Genomic DNA, 21,931 nt, shown 5'->3' on the forward strand with positions numbered 1-21,931 from the left:
TTTTTTCCCAAGTTAGAAATCACCTATTCTGGGTCTAACTGACCTCTTTCTTTCCCAGAGTGCGTTAGTCGATGGACTAGTGATACATCAGTGCTTAGTGAAACTGGGGCAGTAGATTCACTGTTGCTGTATCTGTGCAGGATATTCAATTTCTCTTTTTCAATCCTGTGGTTAACTCCCTCTATTTTTATCCTGCTTCCTCTCTTGGCTGCTCTCCAAGTGTGACTGAGAAGGTGAGCAGGTGGTCATTCTGCTCCCAGGCCTCCACCAGTGCTGCTGTAAACCAGCCATTAAGAGGCCTGCAATCGAGGTCCAAGGACAAATTGCCCTCTGCTTTTTAAACCATCCCCCTCTTCCCCAAAGCGACATGAGTGAGGTCAGATCTTCAGAGAGAGACTGTGGGTCTCACCATTGCTGAAGCACTGAGGTGATGCCATAGGGCAGCTCCCTATGGCATCACCTCAACTACAATCAGTTTTTACCTCCTTGTACTTCAGGGATTAACTTGAGCCTGATCCAAAACTGGTCACTTGTTCATTGGACCAGTTCCGTGGGACAGTTGACCCATTTTACGAAGGTCTTCAGTTTTGTTGAACAGAAGAACTAGACCAGAACTACAAGATCTGTTTGGGTGTTTTAGTTTAAAGCTGTTTTAGTTATTCTTAACTATAATTTGAACATAGAAACATAGAAAATAGGAGCAAGAGTAGGCCATTTGACCCTTCGAGCCTGCTCCGCCATTCAATATGGCTGATCCTCCATCTCAATACCATATTCCCGCTCCCTCCCCATTCCCCTTGATGCCTTTTGTGTCTAGAAATCTATCTAGCTCCTTCTTAAATATATTCAGTGACTTGGCCTCCACAGCCTTCTGTGGTAGAGAATTCCACAGGTTCACCACCCTCTGAGTGAAGAAATTTCTCCTCATCGCAGTCCTAAATGTCCTTCCCCCAAACAATTTTTCAAGGTGTGTTGCAATGTGGTTGAACACAGTTCACATTGAATCGTGCAGTGTTTAAACTGGATCACTTTTGGCAGAAAGTACCTGGGGAAATTTTTTCTTCCTGGCGATTTGACAAAAATTTCTGAAATCTTTGGACATGAGTGCTCAGACCTGATCTACATGTATGAAAGCTTTCAGTCGACTGGTGTCGTTGCATTCATAAAGGATATGACTTCCATTTGATGTGCGTTGTATACCTAGGTCGTGATTCAATGGAGTAGGCCATAGCAACACGTCCCAGGGTGCACTTAGAGCTTTCTGTGACAAAAATGGAATCTTTTACCATGGTTCCTCTGGTTTTCACTTCATTAATAGCATATTTACTTGGAGACATGGAGGCCAATTACATGATTGGGTGTGCTGGTAATGCTGGCCCCGATTGGGCAATGGGGTGGGGTGTATTATGGGGCGAGCATGCCTGAAGCCTGCTTCTCAGAGCAACTTTCTGTGCAATTTATGAGCAGAGGACAATTGCAGTTTTCATGCAATAGCCTCAACAAGGTTTCACAAATATGTTGACTGTACCTGTTGTACCAAGAGATGGAGGGCAGTGTTTCATCTTGATTCTTCTTTTTCCCTCTTGCTGTCATTGATGGACCCTGGTCCTCGATGGATTTCAGTTCCAAAAGCATCAGATGCCCTCCAGTATCTGCGCCAAGGGTCTATTATTCATCATTGATCCTAGACAGTCCGGTTCTGACAAGAGACCAGTCACACAGATAGCAATGATAAGGAGTGGATCATCCTCTCCCATGTCCCACCATTTGTGCCTGATTAACTCCTTCTCCCTCACCTTCGGGAGTTGGGGGGAGATAAAATCCAACATCATACCCATCCCCCTTGGCTGCAGGGAAGCCAGCCTGTGCCATTTCTCCTCTTTCAGGCACCAGGTTTTTTATACAGTTGGTGTGGGAAGAGGATATAGATGGAAGTGTTCAAGTCCAATTAGACAATTTCAACTACAGAACATTCTGGACCTGAGAGGGTGTGCGGTGCCATGCCTGTAAGGAGATGGGGCGTGTTCAGAAGAATTGCCCCAGCCTCCAGGTCACAAAAACAAAGGAGTGAACGTGCACCTCTTAGGGATGCTTGGGCTGTGTTGTTTGGCTGATTTGTATACAGGGAGACCTTTAGGTTGTTAGAAAATTATTTTTTTTTTAAGCTTGGAGGTACCTGCAACTGAATGAGTGCTCAGGCCCAGAGTTGGCATCCCCAGTTATAGTGCTATAATGTTGGCTACTCTGATGATTTGATTGGGTAAAAGCACTGCCCAGCATAGCACTGAGCCAGGCAGACCAGAAGGTTCCAGTGTGACTCTTGGCTTGTTTCGAGTTACCTGATCTCAGCCAGGGCAGCAATAGGGTTGCTGCAATTGACCTCTGTGCCTCTGGATTGTGGGGAGGGGGTGGGGAGGGGAAGGGAAACATCAGCCAGGGTTCCTGCTCGTCATCAATATACACTGACTTGTACTGTTTCTCCAGACATCAGATGAGAACGGGGTCAGGCTTTTAGCTATGAAATCCTCCTTGGTTGAAAAGCCTCCCAACACTCTAGTTCTAAGCTCACATGAAGAATGAGCCCTTGGGGCAAAGTACCACATGACTGCAGCTATCCATGGAACTGTACCCCAGTCAGAGTCCGCATCTTTAGGAGAAGATCAAAGAAAACAATCAAAATGGGGGAGTGTGTGGGGGGGAAGACAGAAGGTACCATCTAGTTACAGTTTTGACGAAAGGTCATCGACCTAAAACGTTAACTGTTTCTCTTTCCACAGACGTTGCTTGATCTGCTGAGTATTTCCAGCATTTTCTGTTTCTATTTCAGATTTCCAGCATCTGCAGTATTTTGCTTTTGTTGTACTGATCCTAAGTATTTACCTTTTTAGATCCAATACCTTCTTAAAACTGACAGAAAGAAGGTGGTGATGAGCGGTTACAGTTTTTTGTATATCTGTCACTTTTAATTTGTCCAGTTTGCTTTGCATCCCAGTGCTGATTATGCTCCACAGTCAGGTCCACTAAAGAAGTAATAGATTTGATGTATGTCACCAACACACAAACACACTTGGTGGATCCAATTTTCCAGTGCGATTTTCTGGATTTTTATGAGCTAGCTATGGCAAGAGGGCTAATACTGATGGAAATTGGAGTGGGCATGGGAATGTCCTTGCCTTGTCACGCACCATTTGTCAGAATGAGCTGCTCACCCTGGGGAATATAGATATCGAATTTGCTCTAAAAACGCATTGTCCGAAGTTAAGACTTCACATAAATGCAATTCAGTCCACCTAAGTGAATTATTTTGGCTGCTTGCTCTGGTGAAGTGAACCTTTTTGACTAGATTACATCTAATACTGTGTTTATAGCCCAGAACTCTCCATTACCTTCTGTATAACCTTTGTTATTGCCCTATACAAACTATAGTAATAACTATGCTGAAACCGTTTAACATTCAACTCTGAATCCTTGATAAAGAAATGTAGTCCTGTGGGAAATAATTTCTTCACTTGAATGTGTCATCACCGAGCCCAGTGGAAGGGTCTTTTTTTTAGCATTCAGGGTGCAGCAATAGAATGTGTCCAATGATGGGCTTTAATTATGTAACATTTATTGGAGGAAAAACTGATTTTAGGTTGAGAATCTCTTCTATAAACAGAATCATTTCCAAATGTTGCAGTTCAGGCTTCGAACAAACCATATTCTCTTTCACTGGTTGTACAGTGTTTCCCGTAAGCAAATCTTATCCTTCAGGAACTCGACTTCTTAGAAGATATGACCTTGTAGTGACTGCGTGACCCTGGCCTAACACTTAAGCTACTTTTGTTAAATTGCCCACTAGAATTTACGTAGGATTACAATTCATCTTCAGTGTGTTGGAAAGGTGGAAATATCAAATACAAGGAGCGTCTTGCAAAATAAAACTAAATACACTATTTACAAATTAATCAAAGAAACATCAGAATTCAATATACAATGAAAACACAAGCATTATTCCTTATGGTTCACAGCAGATTTCACTAAGAAATGACTATGCCCTCAACACAGGTCAGCATCTATAAATCCTGGAGAAAAGCCTATGGCAGTTCAAAACAGAAAGGGTCTGTCAAAACTCTGAGCCTTCAGTCTGCTGAATCCTTGGTTGGAGATGCACTTCCTCCAAAACGATGTTCTCTCTGGTGTTTTCCTGAGCTTTCAACTCAGGGTTCTCCTAAACTCAGATTTCCTTTGAAGTTAGGGCTGTCAATCAAGCTTTGACAATATCAATATCCATACACGTAATTAAGAATGGAGCTTTGCTTACTCAGCTCGTTTCACAGAACCAAACATCTTCCGCACCATTGGAGGTACATACATTTTATACCTGCATGATTAAAGTACAATATTACGAAACCCTCCAGAGAAATGAATATTTTAAACTTGAAGAACCTGAATTAAATGACTGTTATAGTATGAAGACACCACCAACTAACTCCAGCAATATAACCGATCTACTGAAAAAAATGACATTGTGCAATGTCACAAAATGACAAGTTCGCATTTACCCCATACTATAGCTGATGTTTAGCATGTGACAATTCACATATGACATCCATATTCTATGGTCAAACTTTCCAAAAAATACTTGCTTGGAAAAGAAAAAGCCTTTTGCTTTTGAGCCAAAATTGTCTGGAAAATTTTATAGCACAGCTGAAATCAGTGATGTCACCTTTCCTAGAATGCACAGCACAGAGTAAAAAGAATTGGTACATTTTGTTATAAAAATCGGCTTATAAACTCATTTTAGCAAGACAGCACACTTGGTATTTTTTGGTCTCGTGAATGAAATGAGTAGACTGTTTGTCTCTGACATTTCACCCGTTTCATGTTGAAACATGATGGGTGCCCTTCCACAATAAATTCACAGGGGCCTTATCAGGTGTAACTGCGACACAAGTGCAGGTGCACACGCAGACAGTTCATTCCCATATTTTCAAGGTCCCATCTAAATACTCTAGCATCCTTGTGTTACAGCTCAAAAGAATGCTCTTCATCCCATGCTACCCTATGCAGCCTAACTGATGCTGGGCTTTACTGAGAACAGTGGACTAAGGATATTTGCTGGCAATGGAGAAGGTGCTTCAATTTTGTGCTCGTGGAGCTGGCTTCTGATGCGCAGCTGCAGGCAGTAGGTGTCAACTCCACAGCCAGCCTTGTCTTAGCTGGTCGCACTCTCGCCTCTGAGTCAGAAGGCCATGGATTCAAGACCTACTCCAGAGACTCGAACACATAATCCGAAACTGACACTTAAGTGCAGGACTGAGGGAGTGCTGCAATGTCGGAGCTGCCATCTTTCAGACGAGTCATTAAAATGTGGACCTGTCTGCCCTCCTTCCGGATGTAAAAGATCACATGGCAATATTTGAAGAAGAGCAAGGAGTTCTCATGTCCAGGCCAACTTGCCTCAGACAGCACCATGAATACAGATTATTTGGTCATTTATCTCATTGCTGTTTGCAGGACCTTGCTGTGTTCAAATTGGCTGCCGTGTTTGCCTATATTACAACAGCAACGACACTTCAAAAGCACTTAATTGGCTGTGAAGTGCTTTGGGACATCCTGAGGATGTGAAAGGTGCTATATAAATGTAAGTTTCTCTTTCATTAGATTCGATAAGGCCCTTGAGGGTAAATTTTCTGCTTGTGTGCTCCAAGTGTGGACCCTCTCCCGCCAGGAGTGCGTGTCGGGAAATCGCACAGACGCTGGCTACAATTTTCTGTCTATTCATTTATTCTGATATGTATTCCTGGTGAGTGAGGCTCCATGTCGGGAGTGGGGTGGGAAATTTATCCCTTACTTTCATGGTGAAATGCCAAGAAAATTGACCTCTGCTTTGGAGTTCACATGTTAGAAATATATCTGCACACATACTGAGATACTGAGGATTGTACAATGTAAATTTATTATTTTGTATTAACATGAAGGCGTTTGAACACAATGGGAGCATATTTAATGGAAACCTAAATATATCAGTGTTATTCTGCCAGTGTGTTTACACATTACATGGTTTCGTATCAGACTCTGATATAAATGACCCTTTGTTGATCATCCTGCAGGTCAGTATCTTGGATGGAACCAGTTGTTCAACCCTTAATCACCTGACTACCTCAGGCCTGGCCAGTTCAACAGGACATCTACCTGCTCACTGCTTCTGGGTGTTCTGTTGGCCTTGCACTGAGTGTCATGCAACTCCATTGCTCTGCTTTGTAGAATCCACCTCCCCTATTAGTTGGTATTTGCCTAATCCTGTTCAAGGGGTTTTTGGATCTATACTTACGTTGACATTTACCTGCTCATCACTGTGCCTGCTTAGCAAAACAACTTAGTTTGAGATAGACGGTACTAATGCGCCCAATTTACATCTACAAGATGCACTGCAGCAACTCGCCAAGGCATCTTCGACAGCACCTCCCAAACCCATGATCTGTCCCACCTAGAAGGACAAGGGCAGCAGGCACATGGGATCGCTACCCCTGCACGTTTTCCTCCAAGTCACACACCATTCTGACTTGGAAATATATCACTGTTCCTTCGTCGTTGCTGGGTCAAAATCCTGGAACTCCCTTCCTAACAGCACTGTGGGAGAAACTTCACCACACGGACTGCAGCGGTCAAGAAGGTGGCTCACCACCACCTTCTCAAGGGCAATTAGGGATGGGTAATAAATGCTGGCCTTGCCAGCGAAGCCCGAAGCCCACATCCCACGACTGCATTAAAAAAAATGTGCAATTGTTGCTCAATTTTCTGCTGTATCTTGGGACTTAATGAACCCTAATTAGGATGCAATTCTCTAGTCCTGAACTTTCAACTTCCTCTAATTTCTCTCCTATCTCCCCTAATGCCCTCTCCGAGCTTATCTTATCCATGAGACCCTCCTCCTGCTCCCTTGATCCTATTCCCACCAAACTGCTGACCACCCAACTTCTGTTCCTGGTCCCCATGCTAGCTGATATTGTTAATAGTTCCCTCTCCCCAGGTATTGCATCCTCCCCATCAAGTCTGCCATCATCACCCTCCACCCCTCAAAAATCCAACCCTTGACCTCTCTGTCCTTGCAAACTACTGCACCATCTCCAACGTCATTTCTTCTCCAAAGTCCTTAAACGTGTTGTTGCCTCCCAAATCTGTGCCCATATTTCCCCCAACTTCATGTTTGAACCCCTCCAATCAGGTTTCCGCCCCCATCACAGCACTGAAATGGCCCTTATCAAAGTCACAAATGACATCCTATGTGACTGTGGTAAACTATCTCTCTTCATCCTTCTCGACCGATCTGCAGCCTTTGACACGGTTGACCACACCATCCTCCTCCAATGCCTCTCCTCTGTCGTCCAGCTGGATGGGTCTGTCCTTGCCTGGTTCCATTCTTATTTATCCAATCATAGCCAGAGAATCACCTGCAATGGCTTCTCTTCCCACTCCCACAACGTTAACTATGGAGTCCCCCAACAATTTATCATTGGCCCCCTCCTATTTCTTATCTACCTGCTGCTGCTCTGCGACATCATCCAAAAACACAATATCAGGTTCCAGATTACTTCACCACCACCTCTCTCGACCCCTCTACTGTTTCTGATTTGTCGCACTGCTTATCCGACATCCATTGCTGGGTGAGCAGAAATTTCTACCACCTAAATATTGGGAAGACAGAAGTCATTATCTTCAGTCCCTGCCACAAACTCCATTCCCTAGTCACTGACTTCATCCCTCTCCCTGGCCACAGTCTGAGGCTCAACCAGACCGTTTGCAACTTCGGTGTCCTATTTGACTGTGAGATGAGCTTTAGACCCCATATCTGCTCCATCACCAAGACCACCTACTTCTACCTCCGTAACGTCATCTATTTCTGCCCCTGCCTCAGCTCATCTGCTGCTGAAACCCTCATTCGTGCCTTTGTTACCTCCAGACTCGATATTCCAATGGTCTCCTGGCCGGCCTCCCACCTTGCACCTCCGTAAACTTGAGCTCATCCAAAACTCTACTGTCCGCATCCTAACTTGCACCAAGTCCCTTTCATCCATCACCCCTGTGCTCACTGACTTACAATGGCTCCCGGCAACACCTCAATTTTAAAATTCTCATCCTTGTTTTTAAATCACTCCGTGGCCTTGCCCCTCCCTATCTCTGTAACCTCCTCCAGCCCTACAATTCTATGAGATCTCTGCGCTACTCCAATTCTGGCCTCTTGCACATCCCTGATTTTAATCATTCCACCATTGGCGGACATGCCTTCAGCTACCTCGGTCCTAAGCTCTGGAATTCCATTCCTAAACCTCTGCGCCTTGCTACCTCTCTCGCTTCCTTAAAACCTACCTGTTTGACCAAGCTTTTGGTCACCTGTCCTAATATCTCCTTATGCGGCTTGGTGTCAGATTTTGTTTGATAACCCTCCTGTTAAGAACCTGGGGCCATTTTACGACGTTAAGGACGCAATATAAATGCAAGTTGTTATGTAGTGTCTTTCACAACCTCAGGACGTCCCAAAGCGCTTTACAGCCAAAGAAGTACTTTTTGACTTGTAGTTGTAATTGGTGAAACGCGGCAGCCAATTTGTGCACAGCAAGGTCCCACAAACAGCAATGAAATAATTGACCAAATAATCTGTTTTGATGGTGCTGGTTGATGGATAAATGTGGGTCAGAACACCGGGAGAACGCCCATGTTTTTGTTTGCATAATGCCATGGGATATTTTATGTCCGTCTGAGAGGGCGGACAGGACCTCGGTTTAATGTCTCACCTGAAAGAGCACACCTTTGACACCGCAGCACTCCATCAGTACAGCACTGAAGTGTCAGGGTAGATTATCCACTCAAGTCTCTGGAGCGGGGACTTGAACCCACAACCTTCTGACTCAAGATTGACACCTAAGTTCCTGGTTGCAGTTCAGCTCAATGCCAGGCCCAATATTTAACACTTCCTGCTCCACAATTCTCCTGACTGCAAGAATAAATTATTCACTCAACCATTACCCTCTCCCCAATAAATTATTTGGTTGGCCTGTTCCAATAAGTGAACATATCCACCATGTCCTTCGAAGGTTAATGGCTTTGACCTTAACTCAATAAATATTCGCACATAAGTATCCTGTTACTAAATTAATCATTTCATAAATAATCCTAAATCACTAAGCACCAATAAATTGCTTGAGTCATACCTTCAGAGTATTAATCAAATGCAATTTATTTTCTTGAATTATTATATCTGATTCTCCTCAGCAAATTAGTGTTATAAATATTCCCCTAATAAATTACTAAATTACAATAATCCTTCTGGCAGCAGATAGACTAGGATCGACGAGGACAATTTCAAATTACCATCAAGTAAATAAATCTCTACGGGAATCTCTGGATTGGATGCTGAGAACCAAGAACTGAAAATCAGATTCTGTGCAGATGTAATTTTATTTCCTTTTTGATTCCCAGGCTGTCCATTCCACACCTACTGATTGGCTGATGACACGCTTATAATCTAATTGTAGTGTTGATGTGAAGCAATGTCTCTTTTCATGGACGCTGCTGTTCTAGTGTAAATGCAGTCCGATTCGAGAGTCAAAATGACACTGCAGTAAATTCAGTGTCACATTGGGCCTTGGCGCCATACGAACAGTCCACAAGTTTAGCACTGGTGTGAGGCAGAATCCGTTCGACTTGTAGTGTGAATGAACCGTCACATTCCTTATTGTCTAAATCAGTCAGAATTGTGCAGTGCAAAATTGGTAGGTGTCAGGTTCCCTTTCTCATTATTCAAGGGCACTGGTTCATTCACTGTGGCAGGTGACACTATAATCTGATGTAGGCAACAGAATATGATGCGACTGTCAGCCAATTACCTGGAAGGTTTCACATTGAGGGGGTGGGGAACTCTGTAAATATTTGTATATTGTTAGTTTCCCGAGCCCCCCCCTCCCCCCAACCCCCTCCCCTCAACCCTCCACCCTCCTGTCTAGAGAGAGTGACTTCATTGTATCACTCTCTCCCTTTTACTTACAGTCAGATGTTGGTAGTACTGTCTTGTGCTGTGGAATGAGGAGACCCAGTTCCTGACCCAATGGAAACAAAGGGGATGGTTTACGACTTTAGTTTCATGAAATCGGCTGCCTTTGTCTATGATGCAGTCGGTTTTCCAAGCATTTATATAATTACGTGGAGTCTTTATAATAGAGAGCAGCTGACGGAGGGAAACCGTCACCAGTCTGGTTGGCTGCACTCCTGCAATGTAAAAACACCTCAACTGTGTCAATTCTGTAAAACGTAGCGGGGGAGAATTTCCCAGGTGAGTTCTCCTAATTTGCCTTTGATTTCAGGCGAGCATCTATTAGCTGTACATTTGCATTGCAAACCAGGAAGGAGACAATAGTTTTTTTTCCTCCTAAGCTCCCTTGAGGAGGAGCGTGCTTAGAAATGAATAACTATGAAAGAGAATGAAAGCTAGGAAATAAATTGATATAATCTTTCTGTAAATCCATCTCATTGAGGATAATACTACACAAGTATTGTAAAATGTGAACTTTATTTCATTAGCACTGCTAACACATTAATAGTTAAAATATAACCAAATAAATATTCAGTAAATGGTTCTTAGAAAAACACTACCTTGGAAACAAATGATTAGGTTAACTTATAGCTACTGAGAATCTAAGCTGAAACCATCACGTGGCTTGCTCACACTGTACTGTACATTCCCTAGGCTTGCAGATGACACTGTTTTTGTAACATTAGTGTTCTGCACAGGTTGTAATTCATTGAATGGACAGAAATAAGAGTGTTGACAAAATCTAGAAAATTGAAACGTTTTTCTTCCCGTTTTCTCTCCCATCTCCTGAAGGCACTGACCCTCAATGGTATCCAGTTCCACAGCCCCTGCAGGACCTTGCCCAAGTAGTATTTCTTCATGTGGAAGCCTATGTAATGAGTTATTTGACCATGGAGGGTATCACCGTTGAGCCCAATCTTGTTTACACCTGATGTCCACATGTGCATTTTCCATCAGGAATGGGAGCCCGAGCTGATTTCTCTCCTCCAGCCCTCCCCACCTTGCCCTGTCTTTCCCAGGCGCTTTGGGTGATCAGTAGTTTTAATACAAGAGAATACAGGATGTGTCATCGGATCCCTAGCCTTCAAACACATGATTAGTGGCTCTGGTTGGACGTATTCCTGGAGGTTTCATCAACATGACCTGCCGTCTCCCACTTACCACCCAATCAAACGGCTTTTTTTTTCTCCTCTCCAATGCTTTTATTACTAATAAAATAATAGGGTACGGTAGCATAGTGGTTATGTTACTGGACTAGTAATCCAGAGACCTGGACTAATAATCCAGAGTCATGAGTTCAAATCCTGCCACGGCAGCTGGGGAATTTAAATACAATTAATTAAATTCAATTAAATAAAAAATCTGGAATTAAAATACTAGTATCAGTAATGGTGGCCATGAAACTACCGGATTGTCGTAAAAACCCATCTGGTTCACTAATGTCCTTTAGGGAAGGAAACCTGCCGTCCTTACCCGGTCTGGCCTATATGTGACTCCAGACCCACAGCAATGTGGTTGATTCTTAATTGCCCTCTGAAATGGCCTAGCAAGCCACTCAGTTGTAAAATCTCGCAAGAAGGCGGCTCACCACCACCTTCTCAAGGGCAATTAGGGATGGGCAATAAATGCTGGCCTCGTCGGCGACGCCCACATCCCATGAACGAATAATAAAAAAAAACAATTTTATTCGAAGAAAATGGAAAAAACCCATGATTTTTTAAAAAGTTGCTGTGATTTTTCTCCCAGGTTTGCTCGCAGCAGTGTCGTGGAGATTAAGTTTAAATTCCTGCAGACTTCAGGACAATCCTGGAGAGTTGGCAACCCTACAAGTGACTGCCATATGATACAGAACATTTAACTTTGTATGCAAATTCATTCTCGAGGGCAACAATCCAGGTTTCAGCAAGTGACATCAGTTAGCAGTAAAACAAAAGTCGTCTTTCTTTGTACAGTGCCACACAACAAAGAGTCTTGCCCTGAGGTGCTCACCAATTTACAGTAAACCTTATTAGTATGTACCTCGATGATGGGCCAGTTTTTTAACAAAGCCTGCATTGACTGCACTTCCCTTTCAATAGTGTTGAAATGTTTTGGCCTTGGGTTAGAAGACTGATCTCCAGTGTGTGACCACAGTCTTCAGCCTTTGGTGCCTTTTGTGGCGATTTACTCAAACTCACCCTGTTAAGATACTATTTCCACTGGCAGGAGGGTCGGTAACCAGAGAACACAGATTTAAAATAATTGGCAAAAGAACTAGGGGGGAGCTGAGGAGAAATTGTTTTTTACGCAGCAAGTTGTCATGATCTGGAGCACACTGCCTGTAAGGGCGGTGGAAGCAAATTCAATGGTAACTTTCAAAAGGGAATTGGGTATATACTTGAAACGGACAAAATTGCAGGACTGTAGGAAAAGAGCAGGGGAGCGCGACTAATCCGATAGCACTCTTAAAGATCTGGCACAGACATGATGGGCCGAATGGCCTCCTCGTGTGCTGCAAGATTCTATGATTCTAAGTTAACTCTTGAAATAGCACCTCAGCATATTTTTCTCCACTGTCTGGCAACAGATTCCAAAGCAGCCAGACATTCGTGTCCTGAATGCTCTGGCTGTTAAAACGCTGAGGTTTTTTTTAAACTTGCAGCTGTCTAATTCATGATCATTAATGTCTTGCGTTGCTCCTTTCCTCAGGTCGCACGAGCTTTTATGAGCAGTACGGTGTCATTTGTGATGTTATTCAGAACCACCTGACGGAAATTCTGACTTTTGTCGCCATGGAGACCCCAGTAAACATCAGCGACTCTGAAGAGATTCACAGAAACAAAATGAAGGTGTATGCCAGCTTGGAAAAACTCGATAAGGAGAGTGCAGTCATTGGCCAATATCAAGCATACAATGCCGAGGTCAGACAGGAGCTCCAGAAGCCAGCTGATTACACAAGCACCATCCCAACCTTTGCTGGTAGGTGTATTATACACTCGCCCCTTAATATACCACTCACTTACTGACACAGCACTCGGGAATATATCTGCTCTCTTGCTGTTTACCTTGATATAGTACCACCCTTGGGGTGTAGGGTCACTCACGCGCCACCTTTTAGGGTTCTCACTTCACAGCGTCACTGAAGATGGTGACTTCCTATACCCAGGCCTTGTTGGTTTCAGACCCGAGCTGCAGATCTGAGACCGCAGTGTAAACATACTCTGCTGCAGGTCAACAATAACAACGGCAACTTGCATTTATGCAGTGCCTCTAACGTAGTAAAACGCCCCAAGGCGCTTCAGAACAGCATAATCAAAAAAAACTTGACACCAAGCCAAAGGAGACATTTGGACAGGAGACCAAAAGCTTGGTCAAATTGGTAGGTTTTAAGGAGCGTTTTAAGGGAGAAGAGAGAGGCGGAGAGGCTTAGGGAGGGAATTGCAGAGCTCAGGATCTAGACAGCTGAAGGCATGGCCGCCAATAATGGGGCGCAGGAAGTCAGTCCCAAAGGGCAAATTTTAGCAGGGCCAAGAAAAAGAAAATTAGATTGCTAATCGCCACTTGGGGATAAAGTCACAAATAATTTTAACCCAACAAAAACCCGAAACTGAATTGCATCGTGACATTCCCACCAAATGAATCTACGAGTTGAGATTGGGTTCTGGAGGTGTCAGTGTGAAGAGGGCCTGCAATCCCTCGGTGACCTCCTCCGACCAGCATGTCAGAGGGAGTGTCGGAACGTCACTCCAAGTTATCTCTCATTGCAGCACTATTGCTGGTCATGAACGAGCAAAGGTGCCGGGTTAATTCCTACCTGTGCATCATGCTGCAGTTGGCAAAAATGGATGTGTGAGTGAGGCAGAGCCAAGGGGAGCTGGAACTGGAAGAATAGTGATTTCACATAGGATGGATCCAGACCAAAGAGGAAAATATTTCTTCCAATCTGTTCTACAGGAGCATTTGTGAAGCCAAGTTACTTTAGAGTGAGCTCACCAGTAACTGGATCAGTTAGATAAATCTTTAAGTACTGAGGCACTGCTACTGGCCACATTGTGCTGACAAGTTGATGAACAATATACATTCAGAGCTCGTTATAGGTTAATGATATCTGGGATGGACTATCTATACTGTAGGTTAAGGTTAACCAAACGATAAAGTTGCATTGTCTCTCTAACCAGGATTACATAAGAACATCACTAAACGGCAAAAACTCTTTAGTTTTGACTCTCTATTGTAATTTTGCCATTTCATCTGAAAATTACTTCAGGTTTGTTGAGTTGATTTTTAATGCCGCCATTAGTTTGCGTGCACTAAAGTTACTGGCTGAGTGCTTTTTATATGCATGAAATTGGTTTCAATTGACCAGGGTATCAGAGCAAGGTAATTGGAACATTCCCAGTGGGGGCCAATGTATTTTTCAATTTTACAAAACATGCATTACTCTACAATGCAAACTGTGTTCCTTGCACTGTTCTTCAGAATTTATGTAAGTCAGTCTACAGAAATAAAAGTCTTGCGTAAGGTGCTTGGGTATGGGCATAGACTGTGGGAATATTCTCCATGTATCTGTGAGGTGCAAAACCTTCTGATTGATTCAAATCTCCTGTTCTGTAAAACAATTTCCTCATTGTTTCTATTTTTCCTTTCATTGAGATGCAGCCAGTGAATGCCACCAAAGCAACCAATCCAAATGCTGAAAAAACTATCTGAGCTGCTTTTGACAATCATGTTGCTTTCCTCAGCTGTCCGATATATAGCCCTAAAATTTACATTTATATTATACTAAGTACACTCACAAATAATTTTGAAGAATTCACTAAATTTAGCTATAAATCTGTTGATTGTAACTTTCCCCTCTCCGTGACCTGGAGCGAGAGTTTTGCTGTATTCCCAGAGCTTTCAACCTGCACTGAGACTTCACTACTAATATTTTGCACAAATCGCAACATAACGTATGAGTCAGTTCATTGGAATCCCTTGTTCATGTTCTATATAGTGCAGAAAGCTCTGATAACTTGGTCTTCCATCAATACAAATATAAATTGATTGGTTGCTCAGGAAATGTAAATATAAGATAGTCGCTCATAAATCCAATAGGGAATTCAGGAGAAACTTCTTCACTCAGAGAGTGGTGAGAATGTGGAACTCGCTACCACAAGGAGTAGTTGAGGCAAATAGCATAGATGCATTTAAGGGGAAGCTAGATAAATACACAAGGGAGAAAGGAATAGAAGGATATGCTGATAGGGTTAGATGAAGAGGGGTGGGAGGAGGCCCGTCAGGAGCATAAACACCAGCATAGACCTGTTGGGCTGAATGGCCTGTTTCTGTGTTGTAAATACCATGTATTGCTGTACAATTCACACATTGGATTAGGCTGATTTGTACTTTGCCAGCAACCAATTGTTTCTCTTGTAAAATCAATGCAAGTGCACATCATACTCTGCGTGCTTACCAATTAAAAGGAATCAGTGCCGTGGAAAAAGAACATAGTAGTACTGGGTTATCCAAACAATTGTACAGTGTGCTTCCTTGGTTAGAATGTGGAGTTCCCTGCCACAAACCCATTGTTGAAGCAGAGTCCATGAATTCTTCTGAAAGAGAATGAGCCAGTTCCTTGAAAATGTGCAATATTAAAGGATTAAGGGGAGCAGGTAGGAGATTGGGATTAGATTAGGTAGCTCATGTTGAGAAAAACTCTAGCACAGACTTGGTAGATTGAATGGTCTGTTTTTGTGCTTTGACATTCTACAATTCTTCTTAAAAAGGGCCTTTAGTTTAAGAGTAAGTATTGGGAACAGTGTACATTTAGCTGGGGATAAATCATAGTCTCCTATTTTATCTGCAGGTTTGTTCATTAATTGTATTTACACTGCTCCAAGAGAAAGCATTGTGTTCATATATCTCACTGAAGTGGACACACGTGATGTAGGCTGTGCAGAGACGCTAACGCCGACAGGGCAATCCACAAGGAAAGTTTTTAGGCCTCTCCTGCCCCAGGCTTCCCCCCTCCCACCACTGCGAGGCCATTCCCAAGCCCCTCCCAACCACTCTAATGTCAGAGTACTGAGTTATGAGGAAAGTTCAGAAAAACTCTGACTCTCCAGCCTTTAAAGGTTACTAATAGAGTAGAAAAAATTAATCCAGAGCCCGATTTCAAGTTAAACCATAACAGAGCATGGGGACATAGGCATGAAGTTCAGTATTGATGTAAGGAAAGACTTCTTCACACACACAGTGATTAGTAGCTGGACAGGTGTTTTGGATAGGGTAGTGGAGGCAAACACTCAGGAACTGCTCAGGGGGAGATTAGATGCTGTGATGGGGGTAGAGGAACTGGAGGCTGCTGTGGAAGGATAAACCAGATGGGCCGAATGAGCTCTCTTCTGTGCTTATTTTTGCAACCTTTACAACTATCATCCAACCCTCATTCCGCAATCAGGTCACAGCAAGCCTCATATTGCCAACATCTGCACTACATCAATCTGAAAACAATAGCAAATCTTTATTTGATGCATTTTAAAGATTATTTTGGGGGAAAATTTTTATTAATTACATCAACATGTTATATGCATTGTAGGAAGCAGTGGTTTGGGAAATAAATCATCTTTTAAGTCAGGTCTGTAATTAACTCATGGCTCTCATGCTTGCCATTTATTAGGCCCACGGACACCCTGTGGTTTAATTCACTGCGTTGCGCACATGCATTTCAAAACTAATTGTTTTGATGATAGTTTGTTTTGGAACCAAGAAGTATAATTCTGCTTTCTTTTTGCTTTCTTTCTTCTCTCTGCATTAAAAGGCTCCAAGTCGTGCTGGGGTATCGTTCCATACGTGCCAGCATTGCTCTGATTTGGATTGAAGAGGCCATTCTTTGTGCGCGAACCTAGAGGGTGATTGCCAGTAGGCGATTAGACCATTGAGGACATGGGAGCCCAGCCTGATCCCGATCCCGATCCCGATCCCGCTTGATGTCCACTCACACACTTAACCAGCAGCAGTCACTAGATAACAATCAGAAGTGGAAAGCAAGGGTGTCATCTCACTCCACCCATATTACTCACCAAGGCGTTAAGGCCAGTTGTAGCATCCCAAAAGTTGCCCCAGAGAATTAAAACCAGGGACCTTCTGATCTTCATGCTTTACTGCCACACTGGATGGTACTTTTACCCATTAAGTCACTACAGGAGGTCTTCTGCTTCTCTACAATGGGATGAACTTGTATTCCTTACACAGCACATAGTGAGGAAGGAGAAATTTCAGCCTTCTTTGACTCTGTAATAGATGAAGAACTTGCCTTTATATAGCATCTTTCACGACCTCAGGACATCCCAAAGTGCTTTGCAGCCAATTAAGTGTAGTTACTGTTGTAATGTAGGAAACGCGGCAACCAATTTGCGCACAGCAAAGTCCCGCAAACAGCAATGTGTTAATGACTAGATAATCTGTTTTTTAGTGATGTCGGTTGAGGGACATATGCTCAAGTCTCTGGAGCAGGACTTGAACCCATGACCGTTTGACTCAAAGGCAAGAGTGATACCACTGAGCCACAGCTGACACTTAATGTAGGTGATTAGTACAGTGGTATAGTTTCAATTATTAAAATGTAAGCCTTCAGTTGTCGTCATAATTTATGCAGCAGCAGAGGAGAAACAAAAGAGAGAAAAGTGTTTCGCCCCGATGAAGTGTTGGATCAGCAGCACTATGCATAGTGTAACTTGTTTTCACAGAAGCCATTTGTCATCAGTATAATAGTAACACCATCAATTTTCTGTCTGTTTTTCAGGTGTAGCCATTTTCCTAGAGAGTCCTCGGTGGGATAGTGTGCCATTTATATTGACCGCTGGAAAAGCTCTGGATGAAAGGGTTGGGTACACTCGAATTGTGTTCAAAAACAAAGCTTTCTGCCTCCAAAATGAGTCGACGAGAAAAGCTGAATTCAGTCAATGCAAACCGAGACAAATAATCTTTTATGTCGGTCACGGAGACTTGAATTTTCCAGCTATTTTGGTCAGTAAAAATCTATTTAAACCAGTGATAAATGCATCAAGCTGGAAACAAGTGACAGATTTTCCAGATGTCCATATGTTTGGTCTTCCCTTATCAGACTATTATATCTATACCCCTGTGACGCGAAAGGATGCTTACGCTGTGTTGATACCGCAGATTCTCCAGGCTAAACGAGACTCATTTGTCAATACTGAGGATCTTTTGGCATCGTGGAAAGTCTGGACACCGTTACTGAAAGAGTTTTCCAGAGAGCGTCCACGTGTTTATCCTGGTGGGGCACAGAATGGAGATCTACTGGACTTCACAGTTGTCGGGAGAGTGGTATCTTTTAGTGTGGCCGAACCTGTGGCGATCATATCACAGAGTTTCAGCCGTCAAAGTGCAAGTGACTACAAGGTGATAGAGTCGAGCTTTCGAGGGAACGAGCTGGTCTCTGCAAACACTGAGGAACTAATTGCCAAACTGGCTTCTTATCTGCATCAAGCGGCTCAAACGACTGTGCTAGAATTCGGTAAATTCCATCTTGCTGTGTCGGGAGGCTCGAGCCCAATCAAACTGTTCCAGAGGTTGGCTTCGCATCACTGCACGTTCCCTTGGAAACAGACCCACTTTTGGATGGTGGATGAACGTTGCGTTGCACTTCATGATGCCAAATCAAACTTTAGAAGCTTACATGACCACCTCCTTAAGCATTTCAAGATTCCTTACATCAACATTCACCCAATGCCCGTCCACATGAATCAAAGGCTGTGCGTTGAAGACGACCATGGTGCAGACCTCTATGCAAATGAAATTAAAATGCTGGTTAATGGAACAAATTTTGATTTTGTTTTGCTGGGGATGGGTGCTGATGGCCATACAGCCTCGTTGTTTCCAAACAGCCAGGCTCCAACTCTTGATAGCAAACTGGTTCTGTTTTCAGAAAGCCCGGTCAAACCTCACCAGAGGATGACCCTTTCTTTAAGTGCAATAAACAAATCCAAAAATATCGCTGTCTTAGTCACCGGGAGGAGCAAACATCCGATTGTCAGTAAAATGAGCAAGGCAGTAGAGAAACCTCTGAAGTGGCCCATTGCAAGTGTCCAGCCCTCAGATGGTAAACTCGTCTGGTTTATTGACTACGATGCACTGCTTGGTTGACCAAGGTTCATGAGATCTCATCCTCACTGCCTGCCCTCCAGAGTTTAAATCTGCTGGTGTGATAAATTTCCTGAAGTTATTCTTTGTTAATGAAGTGTTATTGTTGCAGGGGATATTTCTGGGTATAAATATCGTCAGCGAACCATTTAAGAATAACTTAACAAGCAAAAAATACTGTAAACACATTGGGGTAGATTTTCACCTTCATCGCCTGGGCTGCGATCTGGCAGAGCAGATTGAATGCTCCTTGTCGAACCCACCTGATATCCATTCCATTGATTTTAACTGAATGAAAATCTGGCGAGTTCGAAACAGGCAGGCAATCCACTCCACCAGATCCACACACCCAGGCAGCAAAGCCAGAAATCTCTCCCAGTTTCACATGGCAATGAATCCACAATCTTTTCTATATTTTCTTAAATGTGTGTGAATGATTGAAACTTCGGGTGGCCATTTTGCAGATAACCATGTTTGTGGTTCAAATTTCTGGTGACCCCTTTATAAATTAGACATAATATTTTTTGTAAACCAGTTGATCCCAAACATTTAACAGGATAAGGGGTGTACATTTTCTGTGAACTTCACCCATGTGTTTTCTTGCTCAGGTATCCTTTTTGGAAAAAAAGCCACCGACGAGTCAATTGCAGCTACAACGACAAGGGAAGAGCATAAATACAATTTACAAAATACAGATACCATTCAATATTTTTTCTTTGTCCAAAATTGGGTATTGGCAGCAGACTTTGGCTGAGGTGCTGGAAGGGTTCACTGAAAGCACTAATTTAATTTATGTGGCCTTAACAATCACAGTATTGCGGATTATGTACCCAGCATTGGAAGATATTTTAGTTAAAACGGGCGAGATGTAGTGCAGATCTCAGAAAAGAAGGGTCATCTTTCTTTGCAGTCTTAGAAGCAGTAAAAGCGTTTGCACTGTAGAATGGAAACTGTGGGGCAGAAGTTGGCAGGCTTTCCCACCGCTGGCGAGGAGCCTCACTGCATACAAGCGTGGGTGTGGCATCGGGGATTACCGCCCTATCGCCGATTCACAGTGGGGGCAGAGCCATGCAGTTGCTGCCCTTGCATTTCATATTTAGGGAAAATAATTTAACACAGGGCTTGAAATAGCCCGTGGAATGAGATTTGCTGTCCAACTACTGTAAATTTACACTGAATGTTCCCGAAGCACTGAAAATGCCAATTTCTGAGTGATCTTGGTGATAATAAATCAGTTGCTACAACGAATCAGTTCCCTTAGTCATATTTTACAGAAGAATACAGCTAACATGAGCAAGCTGGACATTTTCTTAACCCCCTCTTCCGTCCACTCCCCCAGTGGCGGTGATTACGTACATGTTGCCATTCTGGTAATAAGTTCTGGTTATTATACAGTTGTGTTTGGACATTGCTTTAGTCTGCTGTTGTTCATGATTTGAAACCTTTTATTACTGAGCTGTGCCTGGTTATCTTCAGTAATGGAATGTTCACTTTTATTACAGACCATATACATGTCACATTTTGAGTTGACGTGAACTACATGTGGCTTTGCCTCATTGTGACGTAACTCATCATGAAGATGCCTGAATTGAATTTGGGCAACTGCAGTATAACTGCAACCATTGTGAAGCAGAGTTTGAAAAGTTCCCAGGTGGTTGGCTATTTAGCCTTAATGCTAATGAGCAGGGCATTGGTTTTCCTGGCCAGAGAGCCATGTGGAGGTGGCAGTATAATTCAGTTCTGCAGGCTCCACATTGTGCTGTATAGGTACTGATCTCAAACTGTAGTATGACGATGCCTATACAGGTAGATGGCAATAAGCTAGCACTGCAAAGTCACGAATATATGTTATCACATACATTGTTTATGGAGATGTTTAACAAAATGTCAATTTACTCATTTGGATTGATCCATTTTTTTTACAAAATGTACAATTCTAATACACTTGTTACATTAACAATAACGGGTGACGATATCCAGGTAGCTATAAAACCACAAGAGAGTCTCAATTAAGAGGCTTAAAAGAGTCTAGTCACCCTCTCTTGGAGTATTTCCAACAGACCAAGAAGAGTCTTCTCTCTGAAAGCTTTTTTTTGATCAACCATACTGGGCACTGGGAAAGGTTGTTCTTCAGCGGATATGTGTCCCATTTAGTTGAAATTTTCACAATGTGATTTTTATGAGTTCTTGGTCATTTTTAAATAGAGTTTCTGTAAAAAATAAATAATTGTTAACATACTCGTTGTCACAGATGGTGTAATTGTTCCAATTGAGTGCACGAGAAGAAAAAATGTGCCAAACAAACATTGCTGGTGGTGATGTTCCTTTTTAAATTTGGGGGATCTCAGTCTGGACTGTCCTTTGTATTAAGCCATTCTTAACCAGATCTGGAGAAAGGAGGGAAAATGGTTGAGGGTGGTAATCCATTTTTTTAAAATCATCATTCCAACGGAGTGACGTAGAAGTTACCTGATATTCATGAAAGGTTGACTATCGTACAGTCCCAACCATAACAGGGTGAAGAAGGGGCTAAAAGGATGGATGAGAGTAAAAAGGGAAATGGGAATGGCAAACAAGAGCCCGAGCAGTTCAGGAAATACCATGAAACTGGTGTTCATGTTGTTCTTGGCAGAAGTAAGTAATAGTGAATCTTCTTAGAAGAATATAAGAATACATTTAATTTCTAAAAATTATTTTAGCTGTGAAGACTCTTGAAGGATGAAACCAGGTTTC

At 42.9% G+C, this 21,931-nt stretch overlaps 1 protein-coding gene across 1 annotated transcript in view; it reads left to right on the plus strand.

Moving 5' to 3' along the window:
* Window positions 1-21,436, plus strand: part of h6pd (hexose-6-phosphate dehydrogenase (glucose 1-dehydrogenase)) — a 44,357-nt gene extending 22,921 nt beyond the window's left edge. Inside the window, exons 4-5 of the mRNA XM_067970334.1 lie at window positions 12,761-13,030; window positions 17,838-21,436. Coding sequence (XP_067826435.1) covers window positions 12,761-13,030; window positions 17,838-19,201 — 1,634 coding nt within the window. The 3' untranslated portion in view covers window positions 19,202-21,436. The remainder of the gene's footprint in view (window positions 1-12,760; window positions 13,031-17,837) is intronic.
* Window positions 21,437-21,931: the final 495 nt, after the last annotated feature.

The sequence above is a fragment of the Heptranchias perlo genome, chromosome 32, assembly GCF_035084215.1.
Source record: "Heptranchias perlo isolate sHepPer1 chromosome 32, sHepPer1.hap1, whole genome shotgun sequence".
NCBI lineage: Eukaryota > Metazoa > Chordata > Chondrichthyes > Hexanchiformes > Hexanchidae > Heptranchias > Heptranchias perlo.